The following is a 21,053-nucleotide window of genomic DNA, read 5'->3' on the forward strand; positions in this document are numbered from 1 at the left end:
GAATCTCCCTTTCCTATCAGACCACAGACTGCCCCATTCCCTGTCTGGGGACCACTCTATGACCAGGCTGTGCTTGGTGGCTCCAGGGTTGGGTCCATGATTGGCTGCATCCCCCCAGCATTCCAGGGCTCTGTTCTGCACCAGGCTCTGTGAAGGAGGGGAAGAGGCAGCTGTGGTGCCATAGCAGAGCCTGCGTCCCTCACGTCCTGCCCTCCTGGAGTGCGTCAGATGCGCCACGTAGGGCTCGAAGGTATGAACAGGTTGGTGTCTCTATCTTCACACGCCTTCACAGGCTGACATCAAACAAGGACTCAGAACAAACAAATAGGTAGGGTTTTCCCTACCCAATTTGAATAAATTTGGGTTGCTTCCCAGAGGCAGTTTTGCTGTGCTCTAGCATGACTTTTTGTGTTTGACAATAGCTCCACTTTGCATATAGGGAAAATTTTAAAACCTTTCTCCTTATCCCAGTTCATTTGAGGGCAGCATTAAATATCTTAATTTTCCTTAGGCTTTCAAACCCCAAACAGCTTACACATACCACATTAAACATATTTTTTTTCTATGATAATTGAAGAAATATGATCCAAGAGGTGCAATCATATTTTGGCCTTTTGTTTCCTTTTAGAGCATTGTGGCCCTGGGAATACACTGTCCAGGTGATGCTCTCTCTGCCAGCTGGGCCAAACAACTGCTCCAGGACTAGTGGTAGGCAGGAGAAGATCTGTCATCCTACAAAAATGTTCCTATTTTATGGCAGAAGAGAAATGGAAATTTAAAGTTGTGGGTTTTATAAATGAAATAAAGGAATTGACAGGGAAAGAATGACCCTGCAGCAGTGATTTTATTGGGAGTTAATGTACTGACCTAGAGGATTGAGGCATCACAAAAGCTCATCCCAAGCACTGGCCCAAGAGCCTCCAAGAGAGTTTAAAGCTCTGCTCTCTCTGGCAGATGGAGGGGAGCAGGAAGGCCACAGCTGTAGCCTTTGACCAACACATTCCTTGGTAGACCTGAGAAACACTTCCCAAGGACACTTCAGTTGAACTTGGCTTGTCTCCAAAGTATTACATTCCAACAAAAGACTGATTTGTCTGAAAATTTCCATGGGCTCAAGCTGAGAGGTTTCCTTGCTTCCCAGGACACAAAGGAGATGGAAATGAACCCCTGTTTGCTACAGCAGGGCAGGGACAAAAGGGGATTCCAGCTCTGGATGAATGTGGCTGCACACATCCGCTCCTTACTCATCCTGAGTCCAATCCAGATGCGTAATGTTATGGAGCAAAATAAACTTCCCCTAAAAGATGCTTTTGTTGGAGGTCAGGAAAAGGGCCCAGCTTGAGTCCAAAGGAGTTTCCCCAGCACTGGCCATGGCCCACGACATCTGAACAGAGCAATTCCATCCTTGTGTCTACAAGCAGTATGGGGGGGTGGAACAAGAAGATCCAAACCATTCCATGACTCTGTGTTTAGGGATGGAAGGTTAAGAATTTGGGTAGCATGCAGGGACATTGCAAGGGGATCGTAAACATTTTTTTTACAAAAAAGAAAAAAAGAATTTGAGAGTAAAATCCCACATTGCTTTTCTCAATGCTGCACTCAGCCAGGGGAACCTCAGCACCGCCCCTCCCACGGATTTTTCCTATTGTGTTACCATTTATGTATTTATTTATATTAAAATTGGTTACACCACACCTCTTCTGATTTCTGATATCATTGTGAAGTAGGCCTGAAGCTGTTTATTGCCTGACATGTAGTTCTTTATCTCAGTAAGTCTGTATTTCCTTCAAACTTTACTTTTATTCATTGCAACATCTCTATGTTATATTCTATTATAAATCAAAAATGTTATTTTTCTTATAATATATTCTTACTTAAGTACTAAACATATATTCTTGTTTAAATACTAAACAAAAAGCCTAAAAGGTTTTAACATAGTCTGCAGAGGAGTATTTTACATTATGAAGATCAAAACTTGTAAGATGTTTATTATAACTTTTAATACTGGATCTGGAGACATGCTCCATCTCTTACCTAAAAAGCAATAAACACAAAGCAGCTGTCCCTTTCCCCTAGGAATGGTCTCCATTAGAAATAGATTCCTCCTTTAGAAATAGATCTGAGGATAGAACTGGAAAAATGTTGTTTGGAAAAAAATAGAGGGGGACTTCAAGTCCAAATTTTCAAGTTCTTAGATACATTTTAAATTCGTGAAAAGTAGCTCGATAAAATGAAAAAGCAAAATTTGCAGGAAAATTTACTTGTATGAACTTGTTTTACAAGTACATGCACTTCACTTTTTATCACCTTGGAGTCTTGTGCCCTGTCAGAGTTATGAGAAGCAGGGAGGGGAAATGAGGAGAGGGCTTGTTAGGAAACTCAAAGTGTGCAGTCATTAAATTAATTTTGATTAAACATCACCAGTGGAGTAAGAAGAATTTGATTTGAGGAGAATCGAACCTGGCTGTGAATTGGAAGGTGGGGCTGGCTTTGTGCAAGTCAGGCAATGATGGATTGCTCTGTCAAAGTGTGTGCATTTATGGCCCTTTAATAATAAAGAATCTTAATCATAACCTCCCATGTTGCCTACCCATTCAGGTGCTGATTCATGAGTAATGTAGCTTCTTTTTTAAAGGAAGGATCTTCCTGTGAAAATGGAGCTAGAGGCAAATAAATAAAAATTTTATTAGTCACTCAAGATGATTTACTTCACTTCCAGTTCCCCCAGTAAATTTTGTAGTTACTGAGAATGAGCAAACAGATTTAATTTGATGGGGAACAGCACATCCTTCTCTCAATGTATTTTTTTCTCATACAAACTATTATGAAATCATTCCTCAGTCTGTCTTCTGGTTCCTGGTCTCTAAGTGAAGGGGACAAAAAAATTTAAAATATAATTAAAATTCTATTTTGGAGTTTGGTCTTGTAGTATCTGTCTGAAATCAGAACTGACAGAAATCTCATGGGAACCTTTTCTAGGGAGCTTCCCTGTCCATTTTTGCAATGTCAGGAGATGCAGACAAGCTCTTGAGTTTCTCAGAAGTCAGTTCTAAATATGATACACAGTTGCAGAATAATTTTTCAGATTGTTTCAGAGCACAGAGCATCCCAAGGTGCTGGTTTGTGTTGAATCACACCTGCGCGTTTTCAGTCTGTAACAAATTCCACAGGGAAAGGGCTTTGACTCTCTCTTGCCATTGCATTCGCTGAAGAAGGAAGGTGGGAAGTGCAAATGATGTTTATTATAGCCCAGTGTCATGCAAATCATGTGCAATTTCACCAATGCCACCTCGAACAGTGCCAGCTGAAGGCACTGGAGGCCTGGCTGGTGAATAAACAAATATTAAGCAAAATGGTGGTAAATGTTCACTTATTTGCAAAGAAGGTTTAAAGGGATTTATGGGAAATATTTGCAACAAAGTGTGAACAAGGAAGTAACTTCAAAAAGGGAATCAACTTCCTAAAAATTCAGGAACCCTGGGGATTTTTATTCTCAATTCACATGAGAAATGGTATTATTTTTGCTGCTGCTTTTAAAAACATGGGTGTGAAATGCTATTAATCTTTTCTTGCTGTGAACCATTGCCTGCCCTAATTTTTCTTCTATTTAAAGGATATTTTAACTGAAAAGCCTTTCACATTTGGCACCTCCTTCCTAAGTGATCCAGAAAACCTGCCTGCACTCCGGGGGCAGTGTGGACTTCACTGTCAGACAGAAAATTTCCAGAGATGCTTTCAAGAGTGCCCAGGAGTTGCAGAAACCAAACCCCTGGGCTTTTTTTGACACTTTTCAAAGTCCCATCTCTCCTTGAGTGTTCTGATTTTGTTATGCACTTATGGGAGACACTAACTTCATGGACAGTGCTCATATGCCCCTCAAATTTTCCTCAAAATGAGATAAGCATCCTTTTTCTTTCTTCAGACTGAGGAAAAACACATGGAAACTTCAGGTCAGTGTTTTATCCACATTGATCCACCTACTGAGCTGGAGATTCAATTTATAATGAAACCATTCCTGATACTGAGTGAAGACTATGTAAAATATCCGAGGTTTCTTACAATACAGTAACGTCATCTTCCCTTTGGAATTATGCTAAATCCTTTTCTTGATTTATAAAAAGGTCTTCCTCTTCATGGTCAGGTTGGGAAATCTTTTTTCCCCATCCAGCCTAGGTCAGTTATGATGACAAATGCTGAAACACTTGACCTAGCAAACAGTAAAAAGATGGTTCACTATCTCACTGCCAGCAATACATCCTGAGTTTGCCTGAAATTCTACCAATAAATTGGACACTTAGAAAATTCAGCCCATTTATAATTATAAAATGTTTTCTTTTTTCCTGCCTTCACTGGAATTCTCCACGCTATAAAAATCCCAGCCTTGATTTAGCTGGAATGGTCTCTCCCTCCCTGCTTCTCTGGACATAATAGCTCTGGATGTGATGGCATCACCACATGGAACATCCCTGCCTTGTGTAAGAGCTGCTATTTCACCTCTGCGCCAGCTCAGCCAGGATTTGCTTTAATGAGTACCTACCAGTGCTACTTAGAAACTCTGCCATTATTTGTTAGGCAGGATTAATTAATCTTGTCTAGGCAACAGGCTGGAAAGCCACAACTGCGAGGACACTGAGCTGTGTCAGTTCCCAGGGCAGGGTTTTGGAGCTGCTGGAGAACAGCCATGCTTTGTTCCTCTGTCATGGCTCACTGGAAAGTTTCAGTGCTTAAAATCACATTACAAGATTCTTTTGCTGGGTTTTTACCCCAAAGTTCTGGCACTTCTGGTGGTCCTGGTTTCATCTCCCGCCTCTAAGGACCTGCCAGCATAAATCTGGGGATATCCCTGTTAGCTGAAGCCTGTGTGGCTTGCATGGTGTTCCCTTGAGGAATGCCCATGGAATAATTTCTTTGGGTAGATCCTCTAAAGGGAAAAGGAAGATGAGACCATTTTGGGAAAATGCTTTCCCACCCCCACAGCTGCTCAGTGTCCTGAGCATTGCTTTCACTCTTTTAGCAATTTTGGGGTGTGTGTGTGTGTGTGTGTGTGTGTTTCAAAGGTTTCAGGTGCTCCCAGAGGAAAGTCAACCGCAAACGCGGTGCTTTTGGGGCAAACAAATGGGTGTTAAAGTTGTCTGTCAGCAGGGCAGGTTTGGGCAGAGATGCTCGTACACACCTACATCCACCATGGAGTGAGCCTGGGCTACACCTGGTTACTGTGAGAAAATAAAATACAGAGTAGGAATGCAGCTCACACAGTCTTGGAAGGATTTTGGGGTTTGTCCTGAGACAGAAGCATGAGCTGCTACTTTGATCTTGGAGGTCCTGATTCTGTGATTCTATTAAGTAAAGATCTGAGGCACTTGCAAGAGGATGCTCCTGGCTGTGTGGCAGTTTATGTTTTGCCAGTGCCCCTCTGGTAAGTGTTAAGTAATTTAACATTAAAAAATTATATATCTATATCTTAGGGTTGCAACTGGTTAGAAGATGCAAAGTATTTTCAGATTTTTGTAGATGTGCCCTGCTATGGACTAGACAGAACCATAGAAACCCAGACTGGCTGGGGTTGGAAGGAACCTTAAAAATCATCTCTCTACCACCCTGCCACTTCCAGGTGTGCAGGTTGCTCCAGTCCTGGTCCAGCCTGGCCTTGGACACTTCCAGGGATGAGGCATTAATGCAGAGATCCTCAGTGGGTATGTAACAGGTTGGTTTGAAAGCAGATGCTTTGAACATTATTTGCCTTCATCCCCCAGGTTTAGGGTTTCTGTGCCCTGCTTTCTCTCCAATGGGAAATGCCTGCTGGATGAAAAGTAACCAGCATGAGTCAAATTCAGAGTGCTCTGTACCCTGCCCTCTCCCAGTGGCAAACTGGTGAGATCTCACCAGCTTTAACAGGTTCTCTCTCCCAAAAGTACTCAGCTCTCAAGTTGCCCAGGCCACCTCTGGCTCTGCTTTCCGGAGCTTTGGCTGGACATGAGCACTGAGATTTTCAGTGTGGACCCAGGATTTTCAGACAAGAAAATCGTAGAATGGAAAATTTGGTTGGGTTTGATTTTGGTTGTGATCAGTCTTGCCAATATTAATGAAAATATCTGGACTTACTCTAAAAGTAATCACAGAAGTCCCAGATTTTACGCTAACAGGAAAAAAACCAAGAGGATCAGAAGAAAGAATGACAAATGGAATGCAATCCTGTTGCTCCTCAGTATGCTATCTGCAAAAATCTGAAATCCCAGATTAAAGGAAGATGAGCACTCAGCTCTTCCCAATGAGTGTTTTCTCCCTATGATATTCCTTTGGGATATTGCTGCATTTCTGCCTTGTGTGGCTCTTTTCATGCATTTTAGCAAAGGAGGTAAGATGTCTCAGTTCACCTCCTTTTCCATATTTAGAACATAGAGCTACAGGCTGCTCTTTTCTTTCCTGTATGTACATTCCTACAACATTTAGGTGTCTTCCTTCCTGGCCTTCCAAAGGGAACAGCACAGATTTGCAATAAGCTTTCCAGAGCTGTTCACCTATTTCATTGGTTGTGGATAGGCAGGAAACATGACAGATCCATTCCCTCTCTCCAGCCAAGCCACCTCTTCACTTTCCTGGATTGAAGCTGAAAACCAAAGGATTCTTTTCTTGCGGACACTTGTTATAGGAAGGTCTCCTGGAATCTGGAAAAGCAGTTGCCTTGGGAGCTCAGTGTAAAAGTCAGCTCAGCTCAGGTGCAGAACACAGTCTGGTCAGGTGCCTGCAGGGCTCCCAGTCAGGATGGGTAAAGAATTTCTGCAGAGAATGAATGATGCTGGGGAAAGCCTTTGGCAGGGATGGGAAGTGACCTGCTCCCAAAGCATGAAGCTCTCAGAGCTCTCATGAGCCTGGATGGACTTCCTGCTGAGCCCCCCTCCTTTATCACACTGCCTAGGGTTAAACAGTTCCCTCAACCCAGGCTGGAGAGCAAGAATTTGGCAGGGCAGGTTTCCTCTGGGGAACATTCTTGTCTTTTGTGTCATCGGGACATGCCCCTGCTCAGAGGGAAGGAGGAGCTCCTCCTCAATCAAACTATCTCAGCCATCATGCTCGAATCCATTCGGGCTGGGCCTTCCCTAATTAGGGCAGCAGTCACCCAAATCACCTTCTCCATGGATGATCCTGCAGCTGCCTGATCACTGCCCATCATCTCCCACTGAAACCACCAGCCTTGTCTTCACTCCTCCCTTGCTCAGCTTCCCCCCAAACAGGGAGGTGGCATTCCCTGTGGGGATAATGAGCTGACTGGGAGCCAAAGGAAGAAAGTCCCACATGTGGTCTGCACCTGCCCCCATTCACCCACAGCCTGGAGAGGCATTGGAGTAATGCTTTTGCAAGGGTCCTCAGGATGTTGCATTTTTGGGACTGAAGATGGTCACTGAAGTGATTAGGACTGAGTGATGAGAAGATTTGCTGGAGATGTTTAGGTGCCTGGGTACAGGAGGAACGCAAAGGAACTGCACATCTGTGGAGATGGAAATGAGCTCCAAAGCAGAGGCACAGCTGTCACACTCTCAGGGCTGGAGAGTTGTTGGGAATGTGGGACACTGGGATGAGCTTGGACCAAAGAGGATTTTGGGTGGCTGGAAGGAAGGTGACTCTGTGTGAACTGGGGTTGGTCTCTAGGCAGAGGCTGTGAAAGGCAGCAATATTGGGATGGGGGAGTACTGGGGACAGTCAGCACTGGGATGATTGAGGGGGACTGAGGTGACATTTGGTCAGAGGCTGGTGCAGGTGGTGAGTGACAGGCAGTACAGTGATCCCCTGGGATGTCTCCTTCCCAGCTTCCCCTTCTTTCTCAACAGAGGTGAAAATGTAGGGAAGAGGCTGGGTGGTCTTTGCTCACTGCAAGAGAGGGAACACACTGTCCATGCTCCTGCTCCAGCTTTCAGGAAGCACAGCCCTGCTCTGGTCTAGTGGTCACTTGCATTCGAAAGCAGTTTCCCCTTCTGGAGAATGTCAAGCATGAAAGGAAACAGCTCTGGGCTGTTCTAGCCTGGGAAAAGGGAAGAGAGGAAGGGAAGTCAGTTACACCAAGGTGGTGTTGTGCAACTCCAGTATTGTACTTTCCCTTTGAAGCTGCCAGGGCAGTGCTGGCATCTCTGCTGTGGATAAGAGGAGCTGACTCCTCCAGGGATGGAGCAGTAAAACCCCTTTTCACTTGAAGCCAAAAGGAGAAAAAATTACTCCATCAGGGCAATTTAAGCTACAGGCATCTTGGGTTTGACACATCAGAGAATTTAATGCTGCTAATTAGTAATGCACTGTAATTCTCCATGTAATCAATTAAAGAACTGTTCCAGCCTAAATACTGCTGAAGGAAAACACAAACAAAGGAGTCCATAAAGGTAATGCTTTCAATTTATTTATATAAACAATTGCATTTTAACAACATTGTTGTCCTACAAAAATAAAGTGAAAAACAATTCACAGAATTTTAAATAAATAATCTCAAACATCCACGTTCAGTGGCTGCAAAGTACAAAACACAGAGTGCACAGGAATCCTTGCTGAAGCAGCCTGTACCTTAACTCAAGTGAGATGGTCTGAGGAATTCCTCTGTACCTACCCCAAAATAACTTGATCTGTTCAGACTTGCCTCCCTTTGACTCTGCCAAACCCTGTTCCTGGGTTAATGGCAGAAGGGTGCTCTGAAGGGTGCCCAGAGCTGGATCTGATGGACAATTTGCATGAGGAACAAGTGTCTGAACAGTGTTCACTCCTTAGCACATACAGTACTGACCACCTTTGGATATAAGGAGAGAGAAGGTTTTCCTTTCTTCGTGCTTCAAACAGAGAAAGGAAAACAAATGCCCTTCTTGCTCCCACAGCATCCATACCAAGGACCACTCCAGATCAGTCACTGGTATTGAGGGCTGCAGGAGAGCTTGGTTCTGCTGTTCATGGTCACAGTTACAGACCTACCCAGCACGAGGCATGGCTGCCTTTACACAAATCCATGGAAACAGAAGCCACAGACAAACTACACTGCTGCCAGAACTGGTACAATGCACAAGCCTCTACAAGTGCTTGAGAGTTCAGATGAAATATAAAACTCAAGTCCTTTTCCACAAGTAGTCAAGGAATTTTGGGCAGGGGCACAGAACACCCGGTTGCTGCTCTAGTCCAGTCTGAAGTGACATTTTCTTTTTCCCTATAGTTCCCCAGCTGCTTTTATGGGAAGATCATCTTCTACATTTCCTCTCTAGAAATTAAAAAAAGATACCCTTACATGCAAAGTCTGAAGTCCTATACAAGATCCTGTGTAACGTATGTGCCCAGATGAGACTAGATATTTTACTGATGGATTAGGACAAATATGTCTAGAAGATTTTGTGCTGGCCAGTTTTAAAGAAGCTTAAGCCACTTACTTAAAATACCTCTGTTTATAAATTATAAATAAAACATTATCCCTCCTCCCCCTCCCCAATAAATAGAAGTACAAGTTGCATGTACAGCTTGTGCACACAGGCAGAGCTACCTCCTGTGCCTGGAAGTGCTGCTGAATCTCTTGTGTTCAGTTCTCTGTATTTACAGAGCTGCTCAGTTTATCACCCTCCTGTTTTTGGGAGCACAAAGCCACAGCACACCCTAACTCCAGCTATACTGTCCTCCTGTACTTAGAGTAACAGACATTAAAATTACGTTATCAAGCAGACCAGAGAACTACAGCTATGAAAAGAATCCCAGTGCCTTAGGCTAAGTTTAAGACCTCCCCAGAGCTACATAATAAAAACACCCCTATCCAAATGCAAGCAGCCTTGTATTGCAGCCTGAGAGTCAATGACTGCTAAGCTCAGTATCTCATTCTCACTCCCTTACACAACTAATATATCTGTCACACTTCCTTCAAAAAGAAGTAGAATCCAGGAAAAGTACCATTTTCTTTAAATATTTAAAACATTATAAACATTTTTTTCAAATCTGTAAAAAATTTACTTTAAATATTTAAAACATTAAAAACATATTTTTAAAAAGTTGTAAAAAAAATTTACTTTCATCTAGATCCAGAAATGGATTTGCACATAAGAGACATTAAGTTATGATACAAAGTGCCCTATCTGCAGTGATGGAGAGGTAGTATCAACAACAAATGCAATGCATTTTCTGACCTTACATAAAGAAGTGAGTCTCAAGTTTGTTTGGGTTTTTTTTGTTAATTTTTTGAGTGCTCATATGAAATCCATAATCTCTTCTGGCAGTTTTCATTGAGTCAGATTTTTTCTTGTACTTTTAGGTCAATACCTGCTTTCAAGTTGCTGAGAAAAAAAGTTGCTTTTGTAGTGTTATGTGACCTATGAAAACTGTCAGACAGAATCACCACCACTCCCCTTCATCAAGTATTAAAACAATAGTAAAAACAAGGTGGAACCTTTATCCACTTTGGAATACGTCATTCTGTTACAGAAGATTTTAAAAAAGGGATTCACCACTGTTAAGCTGAAACACAAAAAATCCCTTTTGTACATGGAAGCCTTACCTCAGTAAGGAACTTAAGGCAACCCCCACAATGAAGATGCTCAAGTTGTTTTTTTAAATACTAAGCCATAAATAGAATAAATAACACCATTAAATAAATAAATAGATAGCTGGGTTTCTACAGCTCGGCAGAGCGCTCTTTCAGCAGAAGCGTGGGGTTGATATCTTCCATGGCAGTTTTTGAGGTACTAACATTAATCGTGGCCTCGGTGGGCTCAGGAGGCAGGATGTGGAAGGCAGTGAAGGGACAGCCCTTCACGTTGTTGCAGATGAGCTTCTGCAGGGAGGCTGTGTTGACGATGTCAAAGCCCACCTTGCCCCCGAAGGTGCTGGGCTTCCAGTACTCAGGGGAGCAGATGGCATTGCCCATCAGACCCTTCAGGGAGAATGGTGCCCCCAATTCCACCATGGTCTCGCCAAAGATGGCCCCGGGCCGGGGCTTCTCCACCAGCAGGCCTGGGTACAGCTCCATGGCATCAATGTCCCCGTACAGCTCCTCCAGCTCCGCTGCCATCTCTTTTTCTCCTGCAACAAGTGAAAACTGTAAGTGGAAAAATCCCATCTTCTGTGCAGGACTGTCCTACTGAAGCCCAGTAATGATACTGCAGGACTCTGTGGGCATTTTAAGACAATGTCTCTCATTTGCTGGGAAGGATGAGGATTGTTACCTGTAAGCTCTTCGAAGGATCGGAATGGTTTCAGCATGAAGCGTTTCCTGTACTCGTTCAAGGACTGGTACCTCATCTGTCTGCTTTGGTCAATGGAGGCCTTTGCCACTTTCTGTACTGCAGCAGGAACATTCTTCCCACCAGCAACCTGTTCATGAAAGACAAAAAGCTGTAAGATCTCCTGATACGAGTTATGAGGAAGTTGTGCCTTTCCAGTGATTAGTTTTAAATAGCTTTATCCCATTCCTTTGTTCCACTCCCAGCTCATGCCTCTGTCAGTTCACAATGAACTTGAGGAAGGACCTACCCTGCCAGCACTTTGCTTGGAGAAAGATTTGACCATATGGGAGAGTCCATGCTCCAGCATGATGGAGTTGTTGTACAAGAACTGCTGGAAGGTGTACTCCTGGTCATGGATCTGGAAGGTGTCAGGCAGCAGTGGGTGCCAGTGGTACAGGGTGTTGAATTCGGCTGCAATGCGGTTCTGGTACTGGAACCTCTGGTTGAACAGCAGCTCGGGGTCAAACTTCAGCTTGAAGTGGTACCCACTCAGGTGCTGCACATAGTCCTCTATAACGATCTTGATTGTCTCTCCTGTTGGACAAAGGAACAGGAGAGAACTGTTGGCACTGCTTCTCCTCAGTGGCAGGGAAAACACCCTTTCTGAACTGTTATAAAACATACTACAGTGATCAGGACAACAAACACCTTTCTGTAATCTCTCCTAGGAAGCAATGTATTTTACGTGACTAAAGGGTGAAACAGTACTTCAAATCCCGAGAATTCTGGGCTGTGGGTAGTGAGGTGTTTTCTACAGCCTGATTTCCCCCTCCCAAGACACAATTCCTTCCACACTCCACAGAACAGCACATACCAGTATTTACCCTGTGTTCAGTTATACAATATATCTACGATAGAGGGATATCTCTAGGATAGAGTTGATGTCTGAAAGCAAATCTCAGCTTCTAAACTACATAATACAATTGTCTTGATTTATGGTTTCAGTTGTGGCAAGGTTTTTCCAGCTTAGAGCACGTCACCATTTACATAAGACGAAATACCACTGGGCACACAATTAGACAGGAGACTTAATCACAGCCTTTCTTTTAAAGCATACCTGAGCTGACCCAACCCTAGGGGGAAAAAAAACCCCTAAAACCCCAGATCAGGGAGCCTGAGGTCATCCAGCTTCACACGCTTTCTCTGAGAAAGGAACCTGAGCTTCCTGTCTTTTCACTGCTTTCGGTTCTGCTTCCCTCAGACAAGGGAATTGAGTGTCCCTGAGCTTTCTTCATTTCCATCTTTAGCAGAGCTGGGGGGAAGCTGCACCTCAACACAATCCCAGTGACAAGGCATGAAGGGGCCACTCACACCCCAATTTATAGGATAGCTTTCCCCTCACTCCAGCCATGCAGGCTCGAGCTGGAGCTGCACATAGCAGCAGGGGCTCTCACCTATCAGTATGAGACGGGTGGTCTGGAAGAGCTGCTCGTCGTCCCAGTCGGGGTGCTGGCGCTTGAGCACGTCGCAGACGCGGTTGTGCTCACGCAGCCAGATCGTGGCATACATCATCAGCCCTGGCACCAGCCCGAACACCTCCTGCCCCACAGAGAACTGCAGGTGCTCAGGCACATGGGGTGGGTACAGCATCTCTGCCTGTGTGTCCCGCACCGTCGGCGGGTACATTTCTCCATTGATCATCTGTGTAATGGGGAAAAACCAGGAGCTGTGAGCTACGATACTTTGGTTAAGCTCGGTCGACTTTCTCAGCTCTGACTCACATTTTACATCACCTACACCATTCACACAGCACTAATTTAGGAAATTTATGCCATCCAGTAAGAAGGTAGGAATTCTGAGCTAAGACATACCTGGTATTTTAGCTTTCCATCCTTTCGAAGCCTCAGTTTAAGTTGTCTCTCCAGAGTCTCTCCATAAATGTGGTTCAAGTCAACCTGTAAAATAAAAGCATTTGGGACATGAAGCCAACCTGCATTTTTTGCTATTTTAGGATAAGTCCCACTTCTATGGATACCAATAAGAGTCCAACCCCTCGATGTTTACCTTTTAATTATATTATCACTACCTTATAAGTATCATGGATTGATATTTAAGATGAAGCCAAATTTTTTCCTGGCAACTGGAGCCATGTCTGTGTAAGAGGAGGTTGTTACATTGGCAATTTAAGAGGACTCTGTTTATAGTGTCAGCAACTTTTTATTATGCAGACAGCTTTCTATATATACACACACAATTTCTAGATTTGGTTTGGACATAAGAGTAACACAGTGAAAAACTCTTTGTCCAAAGCATGCCTATCTTGTAGGTAAAGATCTTAAATCCAAGTCTGCTTTTGACGTTCTTTTTAAACTAAGGCTATTAGCAGTACATAAGCAATACTTAAATGCTGGACACAGCTCTTTGGAACTGACGAAGACAAGAGAAGCTTTCGATACGCACTACATCTAACATGCTTTAGGTGAAAGCAGATTTTTGGGAACAGTAAGAGATCACTGGACAGATATTTTAAACAGAACCACTTGTGCAGAGCACAGGTTCTGACCCAGGAGAAGACACTAGCAATCACTAGAATTTGGCCTGAAGTTACAGAAGGGGTAATCCCATAGGATTGTGGCACAGTGTGTGCACACATGTCCCCTGGCAACCCACAGGATGCCGTTCTGGCCATTCCAGCCGCTCAGCAGCTCCTGAAGAGCATGAGCTGTGTCCCAAGCTGTGTCCCCAGCCGTGACCATACCCCGTGGCCGAGCGCTCTGGTGAAGGCAGGGCCTCGCTTGTGGTCCGTCTTGAAGAACTGGTGGGTGAAGTGCTGGGCAAAGAACGTGAACATCACATTTGTGCCTTGCGGGTCAGGAATAAACTTTCTCCTCAGCAAAAACTTCTCCACAATCAGATTTGAATCTGGGAGCTCTTTCTTGCCTGTGAGAGAAACAGACAGTGAGATACTCAAGACAACCCTTTATGCAATACTGAAGTTTACTCCTAACAAAAAGGCTTAAGACTTTCAGCGGAATATAATGACAGCAGCATACAAACAAGGGGAATTACCTACTTTTCTATGCTCACTTTCTTGATTTTATTAGAAATTTCTAAATTCCCTGCTTTTAGCATGTAACTCAATAGCAAGAACCAGAATAATATCTTTAAGATCTTTAAACAACATATCCAAAACATGGTTATTCCTAAAGTCAACTACACTGAAAAAAGGTTACAGACAAGCAGATCTCATAGGGACTACTACTTATTTTTTCCTCTCAGAAAAGACCAAACAATCATTACGTGTCTGGTTTATTCCTCACCTTTAACACCCATTGGTGTTGGGCAGTCAAGTCCTACTGGTGGAAGGCTTCTCGTGTAGTAGGAAAGATTGGAATAAGCTTCCCAGCTTTTGTAACTGTAGTCACTATTGTAAGTTGGTGGGCTGTCAATCAAGTGTGATCTTGCTGAAAGACCAATAAGTATTTGGTTATTTTTAACTGTACATTTTAGTTTCAAAAAGTAAATCACAAAGCCAGATCTTTTGCATATATTTGGCAGCAGTTGTACATTCCACACGTATCAGTTACTGATGTTAAAAATTATTACAGTTACTGAATAACAGAACTGGATCCTAGCTGATCAGCTAGATCTCATTATCAACATGAGCAATGGGGTGCCAAGTTCATGTCAGCAAAATCCTGGACTCTTGCAGAAAGCAGAATTAAGATGCACTTCAGCATGTTTCACACAAGCTTGCATCATGCAGAAATCTTAAATTTTGGTCTTTTAACTGCAGTGCACTTTAGGCTGTTTGGTTTGTAGACAGATCAATTCAGTGCAGTATTCTGGAATAAGCTCTAAGAGGACTGGAAGAGACAACTCACACTTACAGGTTAGTACATATCTCATAATAGTGTCCCGTAGGAAGGGAATGTTGTTGATGATATTCCAGGCTCCTTGGTAGTGGGTGAGGATGTAGTGGACAGTGTTTGGTGATGGTTTCAGTGCTAGCCTCAGCCACGTGAAGAATTCCGCTGCAAGCGACAATGGGAAGGTTATTATTAATTAGCTTATGGAGGATAACCTGCAATGCTGGAATTGGATCATGCGTTTCATTTCCACAGAGAGGGGTGTGGGATACTCACGTGTGGTGCAGTTCTGCCCGTAGTAGCCTGTCCTGGTGCAGTCGCACTCGTAGCGATCTGGCCCAGCGCTCATGCAGACACCTCTGTTCTGGCAGGGGTTCGAGCAGCAAGGGTTGGCTGCGGGGCAATCAGAGCTCGGGTTAGCACCTCTGCAATACACTCCCACCTCCCCAGGACTTTAGACAAGGAACGAGAATGCTCTGGAGTTTAACGCTGATCAGAAGGCATCACAGCGACCAACCATCCACGGTAACCTCTGGGCTACCACGGAGCAGCTCTGAAAAGCGCAGGAATTCGCCTCTTGCCTGCTGCCAGTAGTAACCCCCCTCAGAAGGGGAGACCATCCCTGACAGGCCAGCGGGGGCTTGGCACCCATACACAGCAGAGAGATGGCAAGAGAGTGAGGAGCACGAGAAGCAGAAAGGCAAAGCGTGCGTTAATCCGGAGCGGGGCGGACTCACCGGCGCGGCCGGCGGCCAGCAGCGCGGCCAGCAGGGCCAGGGGCAGCAGCGGCATGGCGGGGCTGGGCTGGCGGGGCTGGCTCGGCAGCTCCAAGTGCCGTCCCCTGCTGCACATCCCGTATTTATGGCAGTGCCGAGCGGAGCCCGGCTGAGTCACTGGCCGGAAGCACGAACCCAGCGGGGAATTTCTCTGCCCGCCCCGGCCCGCCCCGGCCCGCCCCGGCCTGGCCCCGCTGGAGGCAGGTGTGAGGGACGGCCTGTCACCGGCTGAGGGGACGGCACGGGGCTGGCGCTGTGCCACCCCGAGCTCCTGCCAGCGCGGGGTTCCGCTCATTGACGACTTGCAGGTTATTTCATTCATTAGGCAGGAGGTCACAGGGCTGCAGAGCACGCCAAGCGCCACGCACAGCGGGAAGGAAGGAATGCTGGAGGGAATTTGGTTTTAGGTTAGTTTTCAGGAATTTAGTGTGTCTGACAGGACCAAATCGTGTTATTAGGCATTTTTGGAACAAACAGTGGCTTTTCCCCAACGCTTTTCCTTAAAATTCCCCACCAGCACCAACCCCTACCCTTTTCCCCCGCCGCCCCGTCCCCCCTCTCCCCCCCCGCCAGTTGCACTCTAAACAAAATTTCCCTCTTTTCTTTGAGAATACTTTACCTTTTGGTCATAGATTATTTTTTATTAATCAGAGTGCTCTGTAACTATTTTTAGTCCCTGTTGCGTGAGGAACGGCAATGAAAGCAGGAGGATGTCATGTGGTTGTGCAAGCGTGCAGTGTGGAGCAGCACTTTCGCCCTCGAGGTCAGCATTAAACGCCAAAAACCCATAGTGGCTTCAACAAAGATTCAACAAAGATAGCTTGCGAGGCTGATGGTGTTTGAATTGCAAATGCGTGGCTTGACAGAAAGTGGAATCAGGCCGATTTAAACATAATCTTATTTTTGGCCCCAAAGTGTCTTGTGGTCAGTGACTAATTTGTGTACATCAGTAGTGGGTCTTCCTGGATGTTTTAGGACTGGTACACAAAAAGCTGCATAATCAAGAGAAGGCAGATAATATTTCTTTATACATTTGCATGCAGAAACCACAGGCTGGGTAAAACACTTAAGCAGAGGATGTCTGTCAGCCCAGCTGAACCAGGGGCCACTGGAGTCTGTGGCCACAGCCACGTCTTGCTCAGTCTTATCAAGTGCAAAAAAGGTGATATTTTGTTCTTGCATAAGCCAAATGAATTAATTATGGAATGCTGGTTATCCAAGGGATGAGCCTATGGCATGCACAGCACCGTAGATCAAGAGTCTACACATATTTGTGTATATTTCATATGTCCATCTCTCACTGATTTTGTTCGATCTCACAAAGCTTTTGTGGATGCTATGACATGGTAAGACTTTACTGCAAAGAGCAGGCAAATGAGACACTGTTTAAATAAGGTGCATAGGAAAATGTTTCTAGAGTGTAGAACCAGCAACATTAAGGGGAAAACTGAAGTAATTGTGTGCAGCCAGACAATCACCCCTAAAATGATAATGCAAAGGTGACTGTGCTGTAATTTAGAAGACCCTAGAGATATAGATAATTCATGATGCTTAAAGTTTTCAATTATTATAATTAATATGTAAAGCAAGAAACAGGGCAGAACTCCAGGCTTTGAAGAGGATGTTTCTTCCTGGGAAGCAGTACTTCTGCAGCAGGAAAACCAGTCAGCACCCCCCACCTTACAACCAATACTGCATTCAGCGTGATGTGAACTCTCTCCAATCAGATTTTAGCTGGGGAAGGTCACTTGTGTGACTGTCAGCTGCAGTAGAATTGAATGGATTCTTCAGTTTTGCAAAACAATGAAAAATCAGGGAGATACAACAGTGCTGCTTCTTTGAAGGCTGCCCATCCCCACTTGTTGCTTTGGGATTATCTCGAACTGGTTATATGTTGGAAAAGGAATTTTTCTTAGAAATGGAAGTTTGCTGTGGCAGGATTCACCACCAGGTGGAGATTTTATGCATCAGCTAAGTGCTCTTTTCGTTTTTAGCACATAAACCGTCTTTGCTAAGAATTTGTGTTATTTTTCTTTCTGTTACTTGAAGTGCCTTTTGGTCCAGGTGAGAGCAGCCTATGGAACAGAGAACCTTCGTCAACCTCAGCCTTTTTGCATTTGCTGACATTTCTGGCCGAGGCAATTCCCTGAAGCTGTTCCTGTTTCTATTTTAGGTTTAACTGCATGAATTCACACCTTTTCAAGGCAAGGGTTCAGGACAGAGGATGCAGTGACCTTTAAGGTTGGACATGCTTCAGTAATGCCACCAAAAGAAAGGGAGATTGAATGGCAACAGTGGAAATGTCTCTTGGCACTGGTGCTGCTCCATTTTCCAATGGGTCAGCTGAACCCAACTGAATTAGCACTGAATTTATCCTTGAGCCTTTTTAATGTGTTTGAAATATTTTCCCTCTCTTTGTGACTGTGGCAATCTCACATTTTATAGTGAGTAGTTTCCTGGGATGTGAATCAGTTTCATTTGCTCTGTGCCTTCTTCCTGCTCTTTTTATGGCAGAAGGAGGTCAATATGAAATTTGGATATGTTGCTCCCAAAGCAAGCACACTCCGAGGCTGATCAGACATGGATATGATAACAGTCCTGGATGTTCCAAAAATGTTCTTGAGAACCGAAGGACTTCGGGGGAAAGTTGGTGTCTTGAAGCTCCTGTTTTGTGCCTTTTGCAATATTAGAACTCTCTTAACAGAAGGGTTTGATTATGAAATTGCTTTGTGCTTTCATGGGATCACCCTGGCCAGGCAACTGTCTCATCTACTTCTCTGTCTCTTCTTGCTGTGTCCTCATGGAGCACTCTGATTACTTGGGTCCCAGTTTCATTGGCACCCTGGGTTGTGCTAGAAAGCAAAAGTACTCATTACCTGGTTTGGAGACAAGGGAAGTTTGCTTATTTTCCTCAGGAAATTCAAAAAGGTGATTTAAACCATTTATGAGGTTTCCAGGTGACCACAATTTTGGAATTGTTCAGAACACAAATAAATTCCAGGCAAAACTCTATATGAATATAGAGGGTGTGAGAACTGTGAGCTGGATTGCCTTGCCCTCAGGAAAAATCCTGTGGACAGTGATTGGCAAGGAATGTTTGTGCATGGGCTGGGGCTGCTGGCACACAACTGTTCCAGGGGGACCAGGAGCAGGACTGTGAGCTGGGAGCTCGCCTCAGGGAGGTACATGTGGACATCAGTCACTGTGTAAGGAAATGGAGCATACCTTGTTATCCAAATCATCTTCAGTTGGGTTTGGTTTTACTCCTGGAATTTTATTGAAAAAAAAAGTGCAAAAAAAATAGGTGGGTGGCACAAAAATCTACATCTGACTTAGGCAAGACCTGAGCAAGTTTGAGTCCTCGCTGCCCTTTTTTTTCCTCTTTAGAGCAGCTTCCCTTTGGACTTCAGCTGTTGGAAAACAACATAAATTCACAGGCTGTGCTTTATTTGCAAGCCAGTAAGAGTTTTGAGGAATGCATTCCAATATGATAGATTTTATTTTATCATGAATAAAGCATAGAGTAAACCCTGCTCAACCAACCCTTTCCAAACCTCTGTTTTTAATAATGTCTCTGAGTTCTTGTATTAATTTGCTGTTATTCTTGACAGACTCAGTTACAAGTCAAAGGCTGTAATGAAACAGGTGAGATGTTTGACTTTACATCAGATTTACCTGCAGAGATGAGATGTGAAATGAGACACCTGCACAGTGAGTGCTGTGTGGTGCCCAGCTTTCTCCCAGGCCTGTTTGCTTTTCAAATTCTTTGCCGTTTACCTGTATAATATCATGTCTACAGGGCATCTTCACACTGCTTGGGACACGATGCACATCAGTTTGTTACCAAACCAGAGGGGAAAAGAACACATGAATTTCTCCCTTTTGCTCAGCTTAAATGTGGATCTCCTCCCGATCCAAAGTAAGGCTGAGCTCTTTCCTTGGGAGGTGCCCAGACACTCGATCCCCATGATTTGAAATGAAAGGGAATGAATGAAGCCCCTGCAGAAATGGCCCTGCAGAACTGTCTTTTGTTTGTTCAGATGAAGTGGATTAGACAATTCTTTTCCTCATTGGCACTCTTGGTAGTCACAACTTCAGTCCTGCCTGACGAGTTCCTGAAAAACAAGCCCTAAATGACTTAAACTCAGCTCAAAGCTGTCTAGGATGACCTTTTTCCAAGGAGTGTAGATGAATGGAGGATGAAGCACAACATTTTTATCCTGTATGGTAGAGGCAGAAGCTGACTGAAAATTTCATCCTAGCTACAATCTGTCCCTTTTTTTTTCAGTCACAAGGTTTAAATTCCTTTTTTATGGTGAATTTAAAAAGGAAGATTATAAACATGAGCTATTAGATAAACATAAGATTTTGGCAGCCACACTCTGGATTAGACTTGTGGATTTTTAAAATTTTTTTTAAATTTCAAATAAGTTTTCAGAGACTTTGTTTGGATATACTCATCTATGGGATTTTTTTTTTTTTTCCTATATAAGCTGTAGCTATTAAAATGGAAACTATTTTTCATTGTTTTTTGACTGAAGAAGAGGACGTTTTCTTTATTGGCAATTGTTACCAAAGTTAAGCCATGAACTTCCTTGCTCCCGTGATCCTGGAATTTTTTGCAGAGCCCCTGTTTTTCCCCACACAGCCTCCATGTGTTTCCAATGTGGACACATGATCACAGGGAGCTCTGAAATACGTCATGAGGTTTTGTAACTGCCTTACATAAAGAAACGTCAGCTGACATTTTATCTGCTTTTGGTCACTGGCTGCAACTCACGTTAAGGTAATTGCTTCTGATGTGCTATTTTTAGTAAGCATTGTGTATTTAAATGCTATCTTTCTGTGGGAAACCTGCACAGAAGACCCTCCTTAGAGAGATTTCCAAACACTTCCCTCCTCAGCGCAGATGCTGGAATTTTCTTTTAGCAACTTCCTGCTTAACTTTTAGTGAAATTTGTCATCCAGCCTCATACTCTTTTGTTGTGCACATGCACAGTTGTGGAATTTTCCTTTGCTTCAAGCACATGGACATTAAACTGGGTAAGAGAAACTGAAGTAGATTTTCCTGAGTGGAAAATTGTTTCAGTATAATGCTTTCTTACATAAAACTTAAGTTTATTTAGCTTTATTCATTAACCCCATTATTCATTCGATTTAAAGAAAGGAAACATTCCTTCTACAAATAAGATTTTTTTTCTACAAGAGCATTTACCAGATTGGTTTACAACAGTGCAAAA

At 43.9% G+C, this 21,053-nt stretch overlaps 1 protein-coding gene across 1 annotated transcript; it reads right to left on the reverse strand.

Moving 5' to 3' along the window:
• Positions 1-8,360: 8,360 nt before the first annotated feature.
• PTGS2 (prostaglandin-endoperoxide synthase 2) lies at positions 8,361-15,909 on the reverse strand. The gene is made up of 10 exons (XM_058843298.1): positions 15,775-15,909; positions 15,314-15,430; positions 15,059-15,202; positions 14,489-14,632; positions 13,927-14,108; positions 13,040-13,123; positions 12,623-12,869; positions 11,476-11,762; positions 11,169-11,316; positions 8,361-11,025 (listed from the first exon to the last, which is right to left on the reverse strand). Exons 1-10 carry the CDS (start codon positions 15,887-15,889, stop codon positions 10,619-10,621), a joined length of 1,875 nt encoding a protein of 624 aa, XP_058699281.1. The 5' UTR covers positions 15,890-15,909; the 3' UTR covers positions 8,361-10,618.
• Between the last annotated feature and the right edge of the window lie 5,144 nt (positions 15,910-21,053).

The sequence above is a fragment of the Poecile atricapillus genome, chromosome 7 (genome assembly GCF_030490865.1).
Source record: "Poecile atricapillus isolate bPoeAtr1 chromosome 7, bPoeAtr1.hap1, whole genome shotgun sequence".
In the NCBI taxonomy this organism is placed as follows: Eukaryota; Metazoa; Chordata; class Aves; order Passeriformes; family Paridae; genus Poecile; species Poecile atricapillus.